Raw genomic sequence first — 22,928 nt, 5'->3', positions numbered from 1 at the left:
TAGCTTTCTTTAAGGAATTGTGGTTTTGAATTATTTTTTTCATATCTTGGAGGTCACGGATTAACAGAACGGTATCTAAATAATCGCAATATTTTCTTTTACTGCTACTTACCTTTATTTTCAAGAAATGGTGATGAAGATATGGGAAAAATGAAAATTTAAATTCATTTGGATTATAGGCTACTCACTGCCAATTGCGCCCTGTACTTTATTTAGGTAAAAATTGAATTTCAAAAATTACGAATTGATTATAACCGTTAGAATATTTATTTAAAATATTGCGTCCCTAAAATTTCTAAGACCTAGGAAAGTTCCCGCAACCCCCCCTAAACTGCCTCTGGGTGGCACTCAAGAAGAAGCTGAAACACCGTAATGTAGTTAAGTTGCTTCTTGTTATAAAAACTGGAAAATTAATGTAAAGAGAAAGTTTACATTTAACAAAACTTCCAAAAAGGATCCTATGAGTCTCACCGGAATGTTTGATTCTGTTTTTAAAATCCGCCTCCTTTTTCCTAGCGTGATAATAAAACTCAACGATGTCTTGAAAACAGATTAATATTCTTACCTCTAACGAGAAAGTGAGAACTATGTCCGACTTAGATAGGGATGTGTCATTGTCCCCATCTTGATCTGTTTTGGATAAGGATCCCTGAGAACGGCTGCAAAAAAAAGTAAAAAACATTCATGAGAATAATATAAAGCCTACATAACTTCTGCATTTTCACTGAAAGCACATATTTTTATTGTAAGGGCAAAATAAGTTTTGTATAGTTTATGTGAGTTTTATTGTATCTTTATAAGCAAAAATTAAACCGCCTAGAGCTTTGTTTTTATAATCTTGAAGCCAATATGCTATCAATGGACTGTCTTTTGATTTAAAATGTAGTGATACTGGAGCATCAAAATCTATTTTGCCTTATTTTGCTGATGAGACACATCTAACTGTTGCTGCAAAAACCGGGGAAATGCTTATACAGAATCTTCAGACTGGCATGTTAAACATTGAAAAATAGATGAGGGTTAACAGACTTCAGCTAAACCATGCAAAATCCCATTTGGAATGTATGGGAGAAGTAGCAATTACTACCCTTGGATTGACAAAATACAGTTCGGTGAAACTATTCTGCCTCGGGAAGTTTCGACAAAGTATCTAGGGGTGATTGTTGATGAGTGCCTTAACTTCGAAGAAAGACATATTCCGAAAGACATTATGAGATTGCTTTATTTTTCTTTTGTTCATCCATACCTTCTATATGGTTGTCTTGTGTGGTCAAGTACGTTTTTAATTCACCTTCGTCCCCTTAGAAGTTTACAAAATAATGCCCTACGTGTTTTAACTGGAGATAATCATAATATGTCTGTTAGACATAGATATAATCAAGTAAATATATTACCGATTGCTGGATTATTCCGTTTTTATAATGCTCTTTTTAGGTTTAAATATACACACGCGTTATTACCTGAGTGTTTTAGGGAAGTGTTTACAAGTGGTGTTAATTTTCATAATTACTCGACTAGAACATCAACACTAGTTCGGCGACCTCAGGTTATTACAAAGCGATCCGCTTTTTCCATAAGACATGTTGGCCCTCGAATGTGGGAACCATTAACGCAGGCAATTTCAACAATTGATGAGCTAAATGAATTTCGTAGTAAATTAAAAGGTCAGTGTTTGTCTAAATATGAGTTTTAATCCTTGCTGGGTGAATTTTCTCTCAAGTGATTGTGACACTTTTTTTTTGGGGAGGGCAACGAGGAGGTAGAATAGAAGAATGATTTTTAGTTTTGTGTCTTCGGTATCCAATTAGGTCGTGAAATTTTTAGAACTTAATTTATTTCGTTTATTTTTATTTAATTATTTTCTTATTATATTTTTTTGCCCTTTTTTTGGGGGGGGGGGCTAAGGATGGCTGGGAGTAATTGTGTATGTAGGGTTTCTTAAAGGGTGATGTCTGCCCATACAAGTTTAATAAACTTCGGGTTATTTTTGTTAATGTGTTTTATTTTTTTTAATAAAACCCTTTCTCTCTCTCAATAGACTAAATAGGATGCATGTATCGTATAACTAGAACCCTCACCAAAAAAATAAAATCTAAAATTCCCCCTTTGGTTTGACTGGTCTAATTCTAACTAATTTTATTATAATTTTAATTTTAACCTTTTCACATTCTATGCTCTCTTTTACCATCTGGGCATGACTATAGACGACTAGATTCAAATCACTGGAAAAAATGATATCAGGAGCTAGTTTGCTACGGACCTAATTTGCGAGGATGGTATGCCCAAGGAGGTGAGTGAATTGAAGCACCCTGTCTCTTACAACCCAAATAGATTTTTTGGTGTCACAGCGCTCATAGCCAACGTAGAGCCAACGAATTTGTAAAAGAGAGGTTATCAAAGGAGATTACTATTATTTGTTTGGTTTTCTCCCCCATAGGTCTACATACAGAACGGATGGTCATGAAAATTTCAGGAAGAAATAGTTCAAGTACTCTTCACAAGGACCAAAATGGGCCCCGAGAAACTTGAAATCTACTCAATAGGCCATCTACTTCCTAACCCCTAAGCCCAAATGGTGTTGGATGGATATTTCATGACGTCCCCTTTAATTAAAACCGTCAAATGCCCCTAAAATTTGCCTACAGGAGCAGCATGATCAGCCAAATCCCAAGGTTAGGGCATCAAGCTATGCATATCGAAAACTTGAAGCGCGCAAAACGCCTTCTTGAAATCAGATTCATCCGAAGATTTACAATATGAATGATTAAGCGCCCAAAAGTACCCTTAATCATGAGGCGTGTCACAAAGGGACATTAGGCCTATGCCCCATCGAAAGGGAGAATTTGTACACCTCGTTGAACTCAGATTCGGACAAGGATTTTCAATCTGCATGATCTGGGGTCCAAAGCAATGCACTTGGACCCTTACACCTTCTACCCCGTTTCGTTAATTGCGGCGGGGGGGGGGTAGATGTTCCGACCCTTGCCAGATTGGTTTTTATATATAATTTGTATTTAAATTCGATCTGTATTTCTGTTTTTTTAGCGATAAAGTACTAAAGATTAAAATAGCTGAGATATATTATGATATCAACTTAGTTTTTAAGCAAATATGATAACCTCTCAGTAACCTATGTTTATACGAGACTTAAGATGGATGATATTCAGCCGTATAAACTACCGTAAAATTACCGAAGAATTGAAAAGTTTTGGTATTTAAGATATTTACCAAGGTTTGCCAAACAAACTAATAAAGAAAAGAAGATGAAAAAAAAATACAAAAAGTAAAATTAGCTCTTTTTCACTCCAGTGAGGTATGCAACCAAGCACTAAAGCAAAGAAGCCATAGATACGAATGCATCAAGCTGTAGGATCAACTGTGAATGGAAATGAAATGAATTTATAAAGATAAACATATTTTTTAAAAGAAGAAAAATGTATGTTAAAGACACATGTAGGTTAGAAAAAAAAAACACAGAAAATATGATACATACAAATAACATTAACTTATCAAATGACGAAGGTTTATAAGAATTTACGTGTCAATGGTAGAGCGGTGCAAGAAGGTGCAGAGGAAAGAAACACCGCATGATGGAAGATGCATATTCATGGATAGTTTTCAGGATTTTTGGGAGGGTATGTATAGAGCCGAGCCTTGTAGTAGGCTTGTCCATTTTACGATACCCTTGAGGCCATTAAGAGAAAGGGGTAGTGAAAAACATAAAACACGCAAGCAAAGCTTCATTCTATTTTCTACTCTAAATCAAGACCAGCGTATATTTAGAAATTCATGCACTAAGGTAATGGTTAGCACGTGCTCATTTCAGAAGAAACCCATAATTTCCTGAGAACATGACCAATCCTAAAGAAAACTATATATACATATGCATATATATATACATACATACACACACACACACTATATATATATATATATATATATATATATATATATATATATATATATATATATATATATATTTATATTATATATATATATATATATATATATATATATTATATATATATATATATATATATATTATATATATATATATATATATTTTATTTATTATATTTATATATATATATATATATATATATATATATATATATATATATATATATATATATATATATATATATATTCCCAGAAAAATTCCTACCCACATACTCATACTAGGACATAAGATAGTCTTGGAATAGATAGGTTAGGAAGCAAACTACAACTAAAAAAGCAACACTAGATTCTCAAGGCACTTATCTGAACTTGCCTTAAGACACTTCTCCTCCGACTGTATGCAAGAGAGACAAAAAAGACTTATATTATGTAAGACAGTTAATAAAGCTTCTAAGATTAAGCAGGCAAACAAAATGGCCGTTTAGCAATAAAGCGGAACAATTTTTAAATGTAACCATGTTAGATCAGAACTTTTCGACATATAATTTTTTATAACAACTCTCATGTTATCAATTATTTATAATTTGTGGTATTTTAATTTGATTTGGGTACCGAACAGATTTTATAAGTTGGCAATAATTTGTATTGACTGTTAAGGAAATTCCAGTACATTTGGCTGCGCTAACTCAGAGGCGGGAAGGCATGGTGCAAGTCGTAACTTTACGGAAGTTGGTGTTTTCATTATTTTTGTTTGTTTCACTTTAACATTTTAGAAGAACTGATCATTAGAAATGGATCGGCACTTAAAACAGAATACGCATTTGAAAAAAAAACAAAAGCAAATACATATTTTTCAAGGGTCAAACTTGTGTTACCACGGCCACGAGGCAAAGGTATTATCATTAGACTGTTAAGCCTTGTCTATAAAAGGTAGTGGTAAAGAATTCGGAATTGCACTTTACATTCCCTACCGGCGGTGCTGATCTCCGTGACTTGGCCCTTCAGCCAGGAAGTGAAATGGGGGGGGGGAGGAGGGGGCCCAACCATCCTGTGCTTTCGCAAACCTTCCTGTTTACCTTCCCCAGATTTCTCCAGGTACCCATTTAGAGCTGGGTTGACTCTGACTGAGCTTACAGAGTCACGCCACTGACACTCGTCCTAAACCAAACAATTGGATACACTAAGATTCGGACCCTCGTCCTCTCGGACAAAGAATCCTAAATCCAGCGCACCAATCCACTTCTCTATAAGTCTGGTTTATACTATTTGATGTTTCAAATCCCCCACTTATCAAGACGATAGAAATTTAAGACAATACGATAACCCAGACCTTAAAGTTTTATTACCGCTCGACGTGGCTTTTTATTGCTCTTTTCAACTATCAAATATAAATATCGTTTCATCTATCAAATAAAACCAATTTTATGACAAATATTCTTTTTTGTACTTAATACTGAAAATAAACATTAAAATTATAGTAACATTTTGAACTGATGAGCTTTCAGCAATTAATATCATTATACATAAAATATTCAGTTTAATTTATTAGCTCTTTTTAAAGTTGTTAAAGACGAATATAGTTCCCCTACAAACAAGTGTTTGGATACTGCCTCCTTTCCTAACTATAAATAAAAACCAAAACCCTACTGCCCCACTGGTGCTTAACTGAAAACAGATTATATTAAAATTATTTTCTTGTCCAGTTCTAACAGTATGGAAAATAAAAATACAATTACAGTGAAATAAAATCTTTAACGGAAGGTTCTTTCATAGTCCTATAAAACCTTATGTCGAATAGTCGGTATGACGCTGCTATTACCTTATACGGTCGCTAAATATGCATGTAGTTTTCATTAGATCATCAATGAAGCGGCAGGTTTTAAGTTCTTACAGTGGCGGAAGGAGGCCATACACACAATCTAGGTTGTATCGATTTTTGTTCGTTTCAAGCTTGATTTGCATATTCAATTTAAGTTTCACACGTTTTAAGATTTATTTATTAATTTACATTAATAGCTATTGTATGTTTGCTCGCATTGATTGTTTATTTAATTTCTGTTCGTTGTAAGTTTCATTTATACTTCAATAAGAAAATATTTTTTCGTTTTAAGCTTGATAGTCATATTCAATCTAAGCATTACTCGCTTTGAGATCAATTTATTCATTTATATTATTACTTGTTGTATGTTTTTGCTATGATTGATTATTTAATTTTTGTTCGTTTTTGGTTTCATTTATTCTTTAATAGTAATTTCTGGTCGTTTTGAGTTTTAATTTTAAAAGTTATTTGTATCTGCTGAGCTTAAGTTTAAAATGACCTTTACTTTTCTTTGCAAAACTCATTTTTCGGAAAGTCTTTTTTAATTAATTTTTGTTCGTTTTTGATTGCAAAAAATTTCAAGTTCTTAAAAATTCCGTATTTCAAAATCAAACTTAATCAAAGTAACAATATCAAAGCAAAAAATGGGTTTGTGTCAACCTCGGAGTTTTTATTGTCTGATGTTTGAACTATTTTTAACAAAATTGCTTTCTCAAAATTTTCATCAGATTGGTTTGGGGAAAAAGGGCGCGGGGGGGGGGACTAGATTAAGCTTCGGTCTCTTTTGACTCTTTAAAAGTGAACTAGAACTTTCTATTTTCAATCAAATGAGCCTTCTATGAAGTTTATACGAGTATCCCTTGTATAAGAACCATATATATCCACAGAGTATAACTTACACCGCCTGTCTCTGGGCCCTGGGGGGTTGTGTCGGCCCTGGAGTTTTAATATCTGATGGTTAAACTATTTTTAACAAAATGGTCACTTTAAATTTTTATCTGATGGGTTTATCCATCCGATACACCCAAAGGCGTGGAGGACGGGAGGGGCTGGTTGCCCTCTGATCTTTTTTCACTCTGATAAAATGAACTACAACTTTTAATTTCCATTCAAATGAACCATCTCTGAAGTTTATACGAGCATACCTTCCATAAGAACCATATATGCCTCCTGAGCAATGCTTAAAACGCCTGTCCCGGCCCTGGAGGGGGGGGGGATGTCAACACAGGAGTTTTTCTTATCTGATCTTTGAACTATTTTTAACGAAATGAGCATACGTAAAGAAGTTTTTGTTATATGATCTTTTAACTATTTTTAACAAAATGGCTACCTCAAAGTTTTATCAGATGTATTTGGAGAAAAAGGGCTTCGGGGGCCAGTTGCCCTCTGATCACTTTCGACTCTTAAAAAGGGCTCTAGAACTCTCGATTTGCAATCGAATGAGTCCCCTTTGAAGTTTATACGACGACCCCTTCTATATGAAGTGCCCCTGGAAACAAAATAAATGGAGTGTGGTGGGAGGCTAGCTGCCCTCCAATCACTTTTGACTCTTAAAAAGTGTATTACAACTTTCAATTTACAATCAAATGAGCCCTCTAGGAATTTTATACGAGCATCGTTTCCATAAAAACCATATATGTCCCCAGGGCATAACTTACAACGCCTACCCCCCGGCCCTGGGGGGCTGTGTCAACACCGGAGTTTTTTTTTATCAGAACTTTGAACTATTTCTAACAAAATGTCTATCTAAAAATTTTGATCTAATACATTTTGGGCGTGGAGGAGGGGGGGGGGGCCAGTTCCCCTTCGGCCACTTTTGACTCTTTAAAAGGTCAATAGAACATTCGATTTCCAGTTGAATGAGTCTTCTTTAAATTTTATGCAGCCACTCCTTCCATATGAAGTGCATCTGGAAACAAAATAAATGGAGTTTGGTGGGAGTCTTGCTGCCCTCCAATCACTTTTGACTCTTAAAAATTGAATTACAACTTTCAATTTCCAATCAAATGAGCACTCTTAGAAATTTATACGAGCATCGATTCCGTAACAACCATATGTGTCTCCGTGGCATATCTTACAAGGCCTACCCCCTGGCTCTAGGGGGCGCTGTCGATACGATAGTTTTATGTTATCAGAACTTTGAACTATTTCTAACAAAATGTCTATCTAAAAATTTTTATCTAATGCATTTAGGGCTTGGAGGAGGGGGTCAAGTTGCCCTCCGATCTCTTTTGACTCTTAAAAAGGGAACAAGAACTTTCAATTTCCAATCAAATGAGTCCTCTCCAAACTATATACCAGCATCCCTTCCATAAGAAATAAATGGAGTGTGGGGGAGGCTAGCTGCCCTCCGATCACTTTTGACTCTTAAAAAGTGAATTACAACTTTCAATTTACAATCAAATGAGCCCTCTAGGAATTTTATACGAGCATCCCTTCCATAAAAACCATAAATGTCCCCAGGGCATAACTTACAACGCCTGCCCCCGGGACCTGGGGGGTTGTGTCAACACCGAAGTTTTTTTGTTATCAGAACTTTGAACAATTTTTAACAAAATTTATATCTCAAAATTTTGATCTGATGCATTTAGGGCGTGGAGGAGGGGGGGGGGCTAGTTGCCCTCCGATCTTTTGACTCTTAAAAAGTGAACAAGAACTTTCAATTTCAAATCAAATGAGCCCTCTCCGAAGTATATACCAGCATTCCTTCCTTAAGAACATTAGATGCCCCTAGATCATTACTCATAACGCCTGCCTCCGAGCCCTGGTGGTTTCCGTTGATACAGGAATTTATCTTATCTGACCTTTGACATATTTTTAATGAAATCGCTAATATGACTATTTTATTGGAAGGTCTTGGGGTATAAAGGGTGTTTGGGGGGGGGGGCTTGGTGTACTCGGATATCTTTTAACTCTTAAAATCGAAATAAAACTTTAAATTTCCAATCAAATGAGCCCCCTCTGAAGTTTATACGAGCATCTCTTTCATAAGAACCATATGCGCCCCCAGGATAACACTTACAACGCCTATCCCCCGGGCTCTGGGGGGGGGCGTTTTTTTTATATAATTTTTGACCGATTTCCAAAACACTGGCTATTTCAAAATTTGTAGCAGACGGTTTAGGGGAAAAAAGAGCGTGGGGGGAGGGGGGGGGGCTAGTTTAATTCTCTTGACTCTTAAAAAGTGAACTAGAACCTTCAATTTCCAATCAAATGAGCCCTCTATGAAGTTTATACAAGCATCCCTTTCATAAGAACCATATATGCTCTTAGGGCATAACTTTTAGAACGCCTTTTCCTGTACCTTGGGGGGTTCTATTGACACCGGATTTTTTCTTATCCGACCTTTGAACTATTTTGAACAAGATGTCTATCTAAAACTTTTCATCAGATGAGCTTTGAAAAAGAAGGCGTGGGGAAGGGGGGGGGGGGCTAGCTGCCCTCGGATCTCTTTTGACTATTAAAAAGTGAGCTAGAACTTTCAATTTCCAGTCAAATGAGCCGTTTCTGGAGTATATACAAGCATCCCTTTCATACAAACAATAAGTGCCCCAGGGAAAAACTTACAGTTCCTGCCCCCGACTATTGGGGGGTTTAGGCGACACTTGAGTATTTGTTATCTGACTTTTGAGCACCTTTTAACTCAATGGCTATCTCAAAATTTTTATTTGATATATTTGGGGGAAAAGGGGAGTGAGAGGGGGAGGGGCTAGTTGCCCTCCAATCTCTTTTGACTCTAAAAAACTTAACTAGAACTTTCAATTTCCAAACAAATGAGCCATCTCTGAATTTTTTACGAGCATCCCTTAAGTAAAAACCCTATATTCCCCCAGGGCATAGCTTGCAACACCTGCTCTAAGGCCCTGGGTGGCTGTGTTGATCCCTGAGTTTTCGTTATATGGTCTTTGAACTATTTAAAAAAAAGCTATCTCAAAGTTCTTATCGGATGGGTTAGATGAAAAAAGGACATGGAGTGGGGGGGGGCTAGGTGCCCTCCAATCTCTTTTGACTCTTAAAGAAGTGAACTAGAACTTTCAATTTTCAATCAAATGATCCCTCTTTGAAGTTAATAAGACCATCCCTTCCATAAGACCCCTATATGCCCTCAGAGCATAACTTATAACGCCTGCCCCCGGGCCTTGGTGGGTTCTGTCGACACCAGGATTTTTGTTATAGGATCTTTGAACTATTTTTAACAAAATAGCTATCTTAAAATTTTTATTGGATGCATTTGGGGAAAAGGTGGGCATGAGAGGGGGATGAGTTGTCCTCAAATCTTTTTTGACTATTAAAAAGAGCACTAGCCCTTTGAATTTCCAATCGAATCAGCCTTTTTTGAAGTTTCTACAACAACGCCATCTATAGAAACCTTATATGCCTCCAGGGCATAAATTAAAACCCTTGCCCTGCGGGCTGTGAGAGAGTATCCTGCTCAGTAAAGTAATTTCTGTTTGGAAATCAAATACGCTGAACAAAATGGCCATCTCAAAATTTTGATTAGATGTGTTTGGGGGAATGATGGGCGTGGGGGGGGGGGGGGCTAGTTGCCCTCCAATAATTGTCGACTATTAAAAAGGGCAGTAGTCCTTTGAATTTCCAATCGAATGAGCCTTTTTTGAAGTTTCTACGACAACGATTTCTGTAAAAACCTTCTATGCCCCCAGGCCATACTTTATTGGATGCATTTGGGAAAAAAGGATTTGGGGGGGAGCTGTTTACCCTCCAATATCTTTTGAAGCATAAAAAGTGAACTAGAATTTTCAATTTCAGATCAAATGAGCCCTCACTGAAGTTTATACGAGCATCCCTTCCATAAGCACCATATATATCCCCAGGGCATAGCTTATAACCCTTGACCCTGAAGAATGTGAGGGGAGTGTCCTGCTCAAACCTAAAATTTCCAGAACTTTCAACTACGTTGAAAAAAATTGCTATATCAAAATTTTAATTGGATGTGTTTGGGGAAATGGTGGTCGTAGAAGGGGTGTCAGTTGCTTAAGAATCACTTTCGACTATTAAAAAGGGAACTAGCCATTTAAATTTCCAATCGAATGAGCCCTTTCTGAAGTTTCTAGGACAACGCTGTCTATTCAAAACCTTATATGCCCCCAGGGCATGATTTACAACCCTTGCCCTGAGGGCTGTGGGGGAGTTGTCATCCTCAAAGACCTAGTTTCCAGAACTTAAAACTACGTTTAATAAAATTGCTGTCTCAAAATTTTGATTGGATGCGTTTGGGGAAAAGTTGGGCGTGAGAGGGGTGTTAGTTGCCCTCAAATCACTTTCGAATATTAAAAAGGGCACTAGCCCTTTGAATTTCCAATGGAATGAGCCTGTTTTGAAGTTTCTATGACAACGCCTTCTATAAAAACCTCATATGCCCCCAAGGTACAGCTTAAAACCCCTGCCTTTAGGGTTGTGGCGGAGTTTCCTCCTCCAAAACTTATTTTCTATCTGGAAATCAACTATGCTGAACAAAATGGCCATCTCAAAAATTTGATTAGATGTGTTTGGGGGAATGATGGGCGTGGGGGGGGGGCTAGTTGCCCTCCAATCCCTTTCGACTATTAAAAAGGGCACTAGTTCTTTGAATATTCCATCGAATCAACCTTTTTTGAAGTTTCTACGACTCCACCTTCTATAAAATCCTTACATACCCCCAGGGCTTAACAGGAAAACCTTGCCCTGAGGGTTGTGGCGGAGTTTTCTCGTCAAAAATGAATTTTCTATCTGGAAATCAACTACGCAGAACAAAATGGCTATCTCAAAATTTTGATTGGATGTGTTTGGGGCAATGATGGGTGTGGGGGGGGCAGTTGCCCTCCAATCACTTTTGACCCTTAAGAAGGGCACTACAACTCTCGATTTCCATTCGAATGAGCCCCCTTTGAAGTTTCTACGACGACCCTTTCCATATGAAGTGCCTCTGGAAAAAAAAATAAATAATAATAATAATAATAATATATAATAAAACATTGGAGTTCTATGGCCTTTACTATAGGCAACGCTATAGCGTTGCCTCTGATTATTTTCTTTTCTCAGGGTCACTTCATATGGAAGGGGTCGTCGTAGAAACTATAGAAATGTAGAACGTCGTAGAAACGTAGAAACGTAGCGCCAATGACGCAGTAGGTTTTAGAATTTTACAGTGAGAGAAGGAGGTCATACCCAAACTCTTGTTTGTGGTGATTTTTGTTCGTTTCAAGCTTGATTTGCATATTCAATTTAAGATTTATTTTAAGATTATAATATTTTAAGATTTATTTATTAATTTACATTAATCTCTATTGGCATTGAGGAGGGGACAGCCCCTTTCATATATAGAATAATTTCTCTTCGTTTTAAGTTTTAATATAGCTCCTTACTTTCAGTTAAAAAAACTTAATTTTTATTTACTCATTTTACAAACTGAAAATCCGAGGCATTATCACATACAGGCAGATGCGTCTGATGTCGTGTTTTATTTCAGCCCAGAATAAACAAATAGATACAAAAGTAAATTTTTCAAAATTCAAGAAAATTGTTTTATTTCAACCACTTCCTGTATAGCCAAAATAAAGTTTAAAAGTCAAAACATCGCTTTTTGTACTCAGCTTGAACCAGGTAATACGTGACTCCTGTGGCTAATTAAATAAAAAAAAACATGTTTTTTTAACTGAAAGTAAGGAGCGACATTAAAACTTAAAACGAACAGAAATTATTACGTATATGAAAGGGGCTGTCCCCTCCTCAGCGCCTCGCTCTTTACGATAAAGTTTTTTATTGTTTAAAAAAATGGAGTTGTGAGACAAAGTCAAACCTTAGCGTAAAGAGCGAGGCGTTGAGGAGAGGACAGCCCCTTTCATATACGGAATAATTTATGTTCGTTTTAAGTTTTAATGTCGCTCCTTACTTTCAGTTAAGAAAAACTTGATTTTTTTATTTAATTTATGAACGTTTTTGAATTAATGTAGCTTTAATTTTGGCTCGCCGTACATGAAAAATTAAAACAAAATTTGCATACTAATTTTACTTTTTTATGACTTATCTTGTGATACGACAGATACGATACGATCGAATTTTGTTCGAATCAAAAAACCCTGAATCACAAAGGCCGCTTTAATTAGAATAGATAGCTCTTTTGAAAGTACTAAAAAAACTTTAGCGTAAAGAACGAGGTATTTACTAAGGGGCGAACCCTCTCATATACGTAATAATTTCTGTTCGTTTTAAGTTTTAATGTTGCTCCTTACTTTCAGTTGAAAAAACCTTTTTTTCATGTAATTTCTGATCGTTTTTTAAATAATTTTGGAAAATCTGGCGTCCCCTTCGTAGAAATGTCCCTTCCCCATGAAAATATCTTCCATTGAAAGAATCTCCCTGGTAACCCCCTCCTCTGACACCCCCCCCCTCCTCCACCAGAACAAAAACACCCCTGAAAACGTCAGTATACTTCCCAATAACCAATGCTACATGTAAACAATGGGCAAAGTTCATAAGTTGCAGCCCTTCCCCTGAGAACTGTGGGGGATGAAGTCATTCTAAAAAGACAAATTTATAAAACTTTCGACTATGCTGAACAAAATGGTCATCTAAAAATTTTGATCAGGTGACTCCGGGAAAAAAATGAGCGTGGGAGGGCGCCTAGTTGACCTCCAATTTTTTGGTCACTTAAAAGGGGCACTAGACCTTTTAATTTCTGTTCGAATAAGTCCTCTCCTGATATTCTAGGAGCACTGGATCGATACGGTCACCCCAGGAAAAAAAAACTTTCTTCTGGCAAAAAATACAAAATTCCACATTTTTGCAGATAGGAGCTTCAAACCTCTACAGTAGGGTTTTTGATACACTTAATCTGATGAAGGGATTTTCATTAAGATTCTACCACTTTTAGGGGGTATTTTCCCTTTTTTTCGAAAATAAGGCAAATGTTTTCATTGTAACTTTTGTAACTTATGATGGTAAGACTAAACTTGATAAAACTTATATATTTGAAATCAGCATAAAACTTTAATTCTTTTGATGTATCTATTGGTATCAAAATTTCGTTTTTTAGAGTTTCGGTTACTATTGAGCCGGGTCGCTCTTTACTTGTAGTTCGTTACCACGAACTATTTGAAATAGCTTTCCTTCTATCTTTATTCTCAAAGTGGTGAAATAATTCTTTGAATTTCTAGACTGAAAAAAAACTTAAGGAATAATAAAAGTATAACTCCTAAACTACTTTCATGGTGATGATAATGACTATAGCAAAAATGACACTATTTCATTAATATCAATGATAGCATGTTACACTTTAATAAATGTAATATTTATTTTTGCATTAGTAAATGTAAATCCTGTCTATTATAAGTGCAAATTTAGCATTTAAATATAAATATTTATTCATATATATTCATATAGTATGTTATATTTAACAAAAGAATGGATTGAATCATAGCTTATGAGGATTCAGAAGCAGAATTATATCTATAAGGAAATAAACACAATTACAAACAAACCATTAGTTAGAGGATTTTGTATTAAAATGGAATAAGTCCGTTTGAAAGGAAAATAAAACAGAAACAAAAAGAAAAAGAAACAAATTATAGATTAAAAACAATTCTTTTAGTATATAACAGGAGACAAAATATAAAACCATTTCGAACCACTATTGGAACTTAATTTTTTCACTGCGTCATTGACCTAGATTCTAATTCGTTCACTTACAAAGCATTCAGTCTTTGCTAAAGTATTATAAAACATTTTAATCTCAGTCACTGAAGCAGTCTGAAAGTAATCTTACTGATATATCTTACTTTAAACTTGTTCTGGAAATCACCTGTCAAAGGCAATGGGTTCAGAGTGAATTACTATGCATCAAGAGCCTTTTATCTTGGAACGTACTTTTTAGGAGTAGTTATAATTTAAAACTAAGCCCCTTAGGTTTCGGACTAAAGAGAACAAATCAAGAGTTGTAACCAATTAGAACGAGGAAAGCTGGCGTTCAGTAACCGTTAGAATAAATTGCAGAAAGTTTTATTATTTTTACTCCGTATAGAAAACATTTCCCTCATAAGATTTCAAATGCATTGAGTTCGGTATTGAATGAAAAGGACTCTTATACATCCTTGAGTAAATACTAATAATATTTTTAATAATAAAGTTAATGCCTGTTGCCCTAACATGAAATATTGTTTAGCAGAAATACATTCTCCTAAGAAACCAAGGATAAGTGGATCACAGTTGGGGTGGATTAATTAAAAAATGTCTTTGAAAAAGGAAAATGCAATTTCCCCCAGAAAAAATATATTGCATTTTGCAACTATTAAATTGACTGGTTTAAATTTTAAGAAAATGTGAAAAAGCATAGTATGATAAATGCTTCAGACACATTTAATTATCTATGGAAGACTTAATGAATGCTTAAAGACAAATTAAGAATAATGAAAGAAAATGCCCCATTCTAAATTACTATTTATTTATAATCATGAAGCGCTAAAAGGTCAAGAGACCGTGACAAATCAGTTGAGCCAGTATTTAAAAAAGCGTTGCAATATAGCTACTATGAGGAGGCAGTTAAAAAATACAGCGCTCATACATTACTAACCCCTATGAAATGTATGGCTAAAACATTGACTACGTTTGAGGAGGGTTAAGGAGGGTAACAATTAGCCCTCCTTAGTAAGGGTTAGGTGTTTTGTTGTATCATTTTTTTCTTTTTTTAATAAACCCCGTATTGAGATTTGTTTTTGTGAATTTAAGAAGATAATTGCAAGTTTAAAAATAGTGTTCCCTTAGCATATGATGGGCTATCTTCTCAGATATTCAGAGGTAGTGCTGGTACTGTTTTCTCACCATTCCTGTTTGTGATGAATCAATGTATTTAAAAATGTTTATTTCATGAGTCATAGAAAAATGTTTGAGTCATTCCACTACACAAGAGGGGATGTAATGGAAAGGAACTATAATGGAAAGGAAATCATACGATGGGCTATCTTCTCAGATATTCAGAAGTAGTACTGGTACTGTTTTCTCACCATTCCTGTGTGTGATGAATCAATGTATTTTAAAATGTTAATTTCATGAGTCATAGTAAAATGTTTGAGTCATTCCCCTCCACAAGAGGGGATGTAATGGAAAGGAACTATAATGGAAAGGGAATCATATGACAGGCTATCTTCCCAGATATTCAGAAGTAGTACTGGTACTGTTTTCTCACCATTCCTGTGTGTGATGAATCAATGTATTTTCAAATGTTTATTTCATGAGTCATAGTAAAATGTTTGAGTCATTCCGCTCCACAAGAGGGGATGTAATGGAAAGGAACTATAATGGAAAGGAAATCATATGACAGGCTATCTTCTCAGATATTCAGAAGTAGTACTGGTACTGTTTTCTCACCATTCCTGTGTGTGATGAATCAATGTATTTTAAAATATTAATTTCATGAGTCATAGTAAAATGTTTGAGTCATTCTGGTCCACAAGAGAGGACTGTAATGGAAAGGAACTATAATGGAAAGGAAATCATACGATGAGGCTATCTTCTCAGATATTCAGAAGTAGTACTGGTACTGTTTTCTCCCCATTCCTGTGTGTGATGAATCAATGTATTTTAAAATGTTAATTTCATGAGTCATAGTAAAATGTTTGAGTCATTCCCCTCCACAAGAGGGGATGTAATGGAAAGGAACTATAATGGAAAGGAAATCATATGACAGGCTATCTTCTCAGATATTCAGAAGAAGTACTGGTACTGTTTTCTCACCATTCCTGTGTGTGATGAATCAATGTATTTTAAAATGTTAATTTCATGAGTCATAGTAAAATGTTTGAGTCGTTCCGCTCCACAAGAGGGGATGTAATGGAAAGGAACTATAATGGAAAGGAAATCATATGACAGGCTATCTTCTCAGATATTCAGAAGTAGTACTGGTACTGTTTTCTCACCATTCCTGTGTGTGATGAATCAATGTATTTTAAAATGTTTATTTCATGAGTCATAGAAAATGTTTGAGTCATTCTGGTCCACAAGAGAGACTGTAATGGAAAGGAACTATAATGTAAAGGAAATCATACGATGGGCTATCTTCTCAGATATTCAGAAGTAGTACTGGTACTGTTTTCTCACCATTCCTGTGTGTGATGAATCAATGTATTTTAAAATGTTAATTTCATGAGTCATAGTAAAATGTTTGAGTCATTCCGCTCCACAAGAGGGGATGTAATGGAAAGGAACTATAATGGAAAGGAAATCATATGACAGGCTATCTTCTCAGATATTCAGAAGTAGTACTAGTACTGTTTTCTCACCATTCCTGTGTGTGATGAATCAATGTGTTTTAAAATGTTTATTTCATGAGTCATAGAAAATGTTTGAGTCATTCCGCTCCACAAGAGGGGATGTAATGGAAAGGAACTATAATGGAAAGGAAATCATATGACGGGCTATCTTTTCAGACATTCAGAAGTAGTACCGGTACTGTTTTCTCACCATTCCTGTGTGTGATGAATCAATGTATTTTAAAATATTAATTTAATGAGTCATAGTAAAATGTTTGAGTCATTCCGCTTCACAAGAGGGGATGTAATGGAAAGGAACTATAATGGAAAGGAAATCATATGACAGGCTATCTTCTCAGATATTCAGAAGTAGTACTGGTACTGTTTTCTCACCATTCCTGTGTGTGATGAATCAATGTATTTTCAAATGTTTATTTCATGAGTCATAGAAAATGTTTGAGTCATTCCGCTCCACAAGAGGGGATGTAATGGAAAGGAACTATAATGGAAAGGAAATCATATGACAGGCTATCTTCTCAGATATTCAGAAGTAGTACTGGTACTGTTTTCTCACCATTCCTGTGTGTGATGAATCAATGTATTTTAAAATGTTAATTTCATGAGTCATAGTAAAATGTTTGAGTCATTCCGCTCCACAAGAGGGGATGTAATGGAAAGGAACTATAATGGAAAGGAAATCATATGACAGGCTATCTTCTCAGATATTCAGAAGTAGTACTGGTACTATTTTCTCACCATTCCTGTGTGTGATGAATCAATGTATTTTAAAATGTTAATTTCATGAGTCATAGTAAAATGTTTGAGTCATTCCGTTCCACAAGAGGGGATGTAATGGAAAGGAACTATAATGGAAAGGGAATCATATGACAGGCTATCTTCTCAGTTGTTCAGAAGTAGTACTGGTTCTGTTTTCTCACCATTCCTGTGTGTGATGAATCAATGTATTTTAAAATGTTTATTTCATGAGTCATAGAAAATGTTTGAGTCATTCCGCTCCACAAGAGGGGATGTAATGGAAAGGAACTATAATGGAAAGGAAATCATATGACAGGCTATCTTCTCAGTTATTCAGAAGTAGTACTGGTTCTGTTTTCTCACCATTCCTGTGTGTGATGAATCAATGTATTTTCAAATGTTTATTTCATGAGTCATAGAAAATGTTTGAGTCATTCCGCTCCACAAGAGGGGATGTAATGGAAAAGTACTATAATGGAAAGGAAATCATATGACGGGCTATCTTTTCAGACATTCAGAAGTAGTACTGGTACTGTTTTCTCACCATTCCTGTGTGTGATGAATCAATGTATTTAAAAATGTTTATTTCATGAGTCATAGAAAATGTTTGAGTCATTCCGCTCCACAAGAGAGGATGTAATGGAAAGGAAGTATAATGGAAAGGAAATCATATGATGGGCTATCTTTTCAGATATTCAGAAGTAATACTGGTACTGTTTTCTCACCATTCCTCTGTGTCATAATCAATGTATTTAAAAATGTCATTTTCATGAGTCATAGGAAAATGTTTGTGTCATTCCGCTCCACAAGAGGGGATGTAATGGATAGGAACTGTAATGGAAAGGAAATCATATGATGGGCTATCTTCTCAAATATTCAGAAGCAGTACTGGTACTGTTTTCTTGCCATTCCTGTGTGTGGTGAATCAATGTATTTAAGAATGTTTATTTCATGAGTCATAGAAAAATGTTTGAACCATTCCGTTCCACAAGAGGGGATATAATGGAAAGGAACTATTATCGTAAAATTTTCAAAAGCTTAAAGGAGTCTTTAATAAATCATCTCATCTTCTTTTTAAGTACAATAAATTACTTTTTAAATATTTAACTGAATCTAGACAAACAACAGAAAAGTTTAAGTCAGATTTGATGTTAGAAATTACTGATTTTCCGGATATCAACAACAATGTTGTGTAGTATTTTTATGAGATAAGAGAAAGCCTTCGATACGCCATCACCAAAGCCTTTTTGATACTCCAGAAAATTGTTGAGTATACCAGAGACAAAAGTGCAATCAAATGGTTTTTCAACACTATTTATAGATGATACGGCACGAACGATTAGAGTGGAGCATTATTATCAAGCGTAAAGGTCAAATGTCAATACTATTAATAAATGGGCAATTGAAATTAAAATATCAGGAAAGCACTGTTCTTAATTATAAAATCAAAAAAATTGACACACATGGTTATTTAGAAATTATTATTGATAGAAATTTATATTTCTTAGCTTCAGATTCACCAATTACGATCTAAAGTAGTAAAGAAATTTAGGCTTTTGCTAGTATAGTATATTTTAAGCAAATTATAGTTTTTAATGGAAGCTATTTACCATTCAGTACCTAAACCTTATTTTAATAATTATCCAATAATTTATTTTAATGCTGTTTGGTTGCATATATAATATATTTGAATTTTAGAATATAAAGCTGCAAGCAAATTATTTCAATATTTCAGGCAATCGTCCAGATACCAATGAAATCAAATGTGCTAAAATAAAAAACTCTTAAACATGTGGCAAATAAGTCAAGAGAAGGTTACACATCATTATCCATTCTTCAGACAATTATTTTCATGATGAATCATTGGTTGTGTTCTATTGTGTGTGTTCATAAAAATAAATTGTTTGTAATTATTTCCCTTCCACGACGAAACAACAAACAACACAAAAACAACAAAACTACACAAAACAACAAGCAATTCGCATTTCTATATGCATTAAACGGACTGCATTACTATATGTATTGAACGGGTTGTAGCCCCTTCTGTATTATAAGCATTATATTTTAATTATTTTAGGGACTAAATTAATTTATATCTACCATTTTAGGCTGAAGATAGTAACAAATAATTAATGAGCATTAATTATAATTGTGCCCTGGAACCAATACATTACTATTAATCCCAACTAGCGGGTTCACTAGTTGTGAATATATTAAATTTAATAGTTAATCAGCAGTATTTAAGCTGAGGCCTAAGAATATGCATTTATTAAGAAGATTTAGCGATACTGGCTTCCGAAAAACCCAATTATTTAATTTGGTCCTATTTATTTAAATGTTATAAATGGGGACTACGAAAGTGATAGAAGAAATTGTTTTCTGATGAAAAGAAACTCTGTCACTGGAAAGGCTACAAAGGTGATAGTTGAAAGAGTTGAAAAATAAATATGAATAGGATTCCAAATTTTTGTTTGAATTTTAGCTATAACGCCAGGCAAAAGCAATTCTGACATCATGGGCTGCATTTTTTAAGTATTTCTATGAGAAAGAAAGGAAATAGTGCATTTTGGAAGAACAAATAGCTAGTATATACAAAATCAATTTAGATTGAAAATAAAACCGATTTTAGTTGAAATAAACAGGGATGGGGTGGTGACAGAAGCAAAAATTTTGTCGTAGCCAGACTCTCTGTCTTAAAAGTGAACGTTGATAGAGCGAGAAATTTCTGAAAATAAGTTTTAGAAAAATTAATTTTTTTAATTTCAAATTTTTGCCCTTCGCAATTTATTTATCGTAGTAAGACTGTGACAACTACAAAAAACAAATTTACCTGCTAGGATTATATCTTCTAATTTTAGAAAGCCCATATTTGGAATCAGCTGATCCTTTTGAAACTGGAAGAGACTCCAAATTCGCCATTAAAAGATTTATAGCTGATTTTTGTTCCTCAATATACAGTGATTCCATCTCTTTTAGCACAAACTTGGGCATCATTTTTCGGTTCTAAAAAAAGAAAGCTAAGGTAAATGCCTTAGTTGGTATGCTACGACACGCCGGCGTACCACAGTAAAGGGCTAAAATATGTTGGTGTCGATGCCGTTTTTTCCTTCTTCTCCAACCCCCATAAACCCCCATTGATTTAAGAAAAATACACTATCATCTATCTTATCAAATAACAAATCTTTTAAACAACTTATTCGCGTCTTGTGACAGATTTTCAGCAAGGAATTATGGCAGAAGAGAACGATTGTGATAATAATAATGATATAAATTGTTATTAATTACTCTAATAATTCAGTATGCAATTGAATGGGCATTATTATTATAACACATATATATAACAACACAGCAGAAAAACTGAGCAGCTTTTTCTGTCATAAACAAGTAGTTATTTATACGGAGAAACTATTATCGGCATAAAATTCACGGCGCAAAATTTGTAACACCACAGGTTGTATCTTTCAACCACTTTTAAGGGTGAAGAAAGGATGTGACGTATTTCGGAAACAAAATCTACGAAGCATATTGAAAACTAAATTGGATATGAGAAAACCGTGGCGATTCTAAGCTTGGGCAAAGAATTGGGAAGCTGCTCCCCCCAAGTTTTTCTGAAATCCGACACAAAAGGTGGCCGGCGTTTACCCCCCCCCCAGAAAATACTCCCCCGTGGAAAATACCCCCCCCCCGCAGAAAATACCTCCCCGCGGAAAATACCTCCCCGGAAAATACCATCCCCCCCGTGGAAAATACCTCCCTCGGAAAATTCCCCCACGGTAAATACACCCCCCAGAAAATACCCCCCGTGGAAAATAAGGCTTTCCAAATTTGAGAATTTTATTTGATTTTTTTTTCTGTAGGGGGAAGGAATTTGGGTACTTGTGTATTATGCGTCACTCACTCAAGTTTACGCTGTGTAAAACTCGAGAACAAACCGGTTTCTTCGTTAGTTTCTTTCATCTTAGCATGAGACATGACATCGACAAGTGACAAAATAGATAGGAAATATATAACTTGGGCTATATATTTGCACATAGGGGGGGGGAGGGGGTAAAGTATTTGGACAGGTTGAGGTCAGAAAACAATTCCTTCTAGGTATCGCCACTAAAAAGTTACAGAAGAATAGCGAGGTATCTGGAAATTTTGTTAACAAAAAAAAAACGCTGACATAAAATTCCTTTATTTTATATTTTTACACTCGTATTAAGGTACCTTCTTCGCCCCTGACTATGAGGCCTAAGACCGCTACTGTGAGAAAACAGACAAGGCCACTCGCTAGAGTGAGTTTAAGAAAGTAGGTTACGCATCTTGATTTGAAAAAAGTAATAAGAAGCGCCGTTAAATTTCCGCAGCCAATTTGGGACATACTATGCAAACGAACTATACAAACAGTTTGTATAGTTCGAGAATCGACTGAAACACCATCTATTTATAGCTAAGGAAAAAGTGATTTTATTGAATTATTAGTTTTACATATTGCACAATTCGAAAAAATCAACGTTATGAACTTAAGAAATAAAGAATTAGACATTATGTTTCCGATCGTCCCATACCACATTGCTATGGAATATAAATATTTTATCTTCTACTAGATACGATATCACTAAGGAATCCCTTCCTTCGCTCCTACTATAACACCTTACGTGTTCCCTTTATTTGCGCTTCTCGGCATTTCCCCCTTCAAAACAGATACATTTTCTTTTGCTATTAAAGAAAGGTAAGATATTTACCATTTCCTTGCAGCCACGCCAAAAGAAGTGCTCCACACTTCACACGTGATCATGTGGCAGCTATGGTTCAACAGCTATTCTGTTCGGGCTTTAGAAGTATTTTCACAATCTTTTTCCCGACACTCTCTTAAATGTCTCAGTGGATAATGGCATTAAAAGGTTCCTATTCAATCACTTCCTACAGCTGAACTAGAGTTTCAGGAAACAGTTTTACCTTTCGGTTCGTCTTTATTTGCCTGTCTTATAGTGCTCTTGTGCATGCTCACATGTAGTATGAGGCTTTGACACAGTTGAGTCTTAATTTATAATTAGTTTTGTGGTTTAAATGAACATTGAACAATTCATAACTGGTTTAATGAAAATTAAATGAGCATTGGGGAAAAATAGAATACATGTTTAATGACAAAAGTTGGACATTCCTCCCTCCCTTCTCTGCGCATGTGCATATACTCAAAATTGATTCCAAAAAAAGAAGAAAAGTTT

The 22,928-nt window shown here is 35.2% G+C and overlaps 1 protein-coding gene across 3 annotated transcripts in view; it reads right to left on the bottom strand.

Moving 5' to 3' along the window:
• Cadps (calcium-dependent secretion activator 1) overlaps positions 1-22,928 on the bottom strand; it is a 245,037-nt gene that overhangs the window by 209,259 nt on the left and 12,850 nt on the right. For 2 of the 3 annotated variants that reach the window (XM_089085689.1, XM_089085690.1), the window contains exons 3-5: positions 20,549-20,721; positions 4,274-4,294; positions 566-659 (exon numbers count right to left, since the gene is read on the bottom strand). In XM_089085689.1, the coding sequence (XP_088941815.1) occupies positions 566-659; positions 4,274-4,294; positions 20,549-20,721 (288 nt within the window). The remainder of the gene's footprint in view (positions 1-565; positions 660-4,273; positions 4,295-20,548; positions 20,722-22,928) is intronic. The other variant, XM_089085691.1, reaches the window with a different exon arrangement.

Source organism: Artemia sp. Qi Xiang Cuo, chromosome 3 (assembly GCF_049724085.1).
Source record: "Artemia sp. Qi Xiang Cuo chromosome 3, ASM4972408v1, whole genome shotgun sequence".
NCBI lineage: Eukaryota > Metazoa > Arthropoda > Branchiopoda > Anostraca > Artemiidae > Artemia > Artemia sp. Qi Xiang Cuo.
Note: the sequence above shows the minus strand (reverse complement) of the source record. Positions and strands in the feature narration are given on the sequence as shown.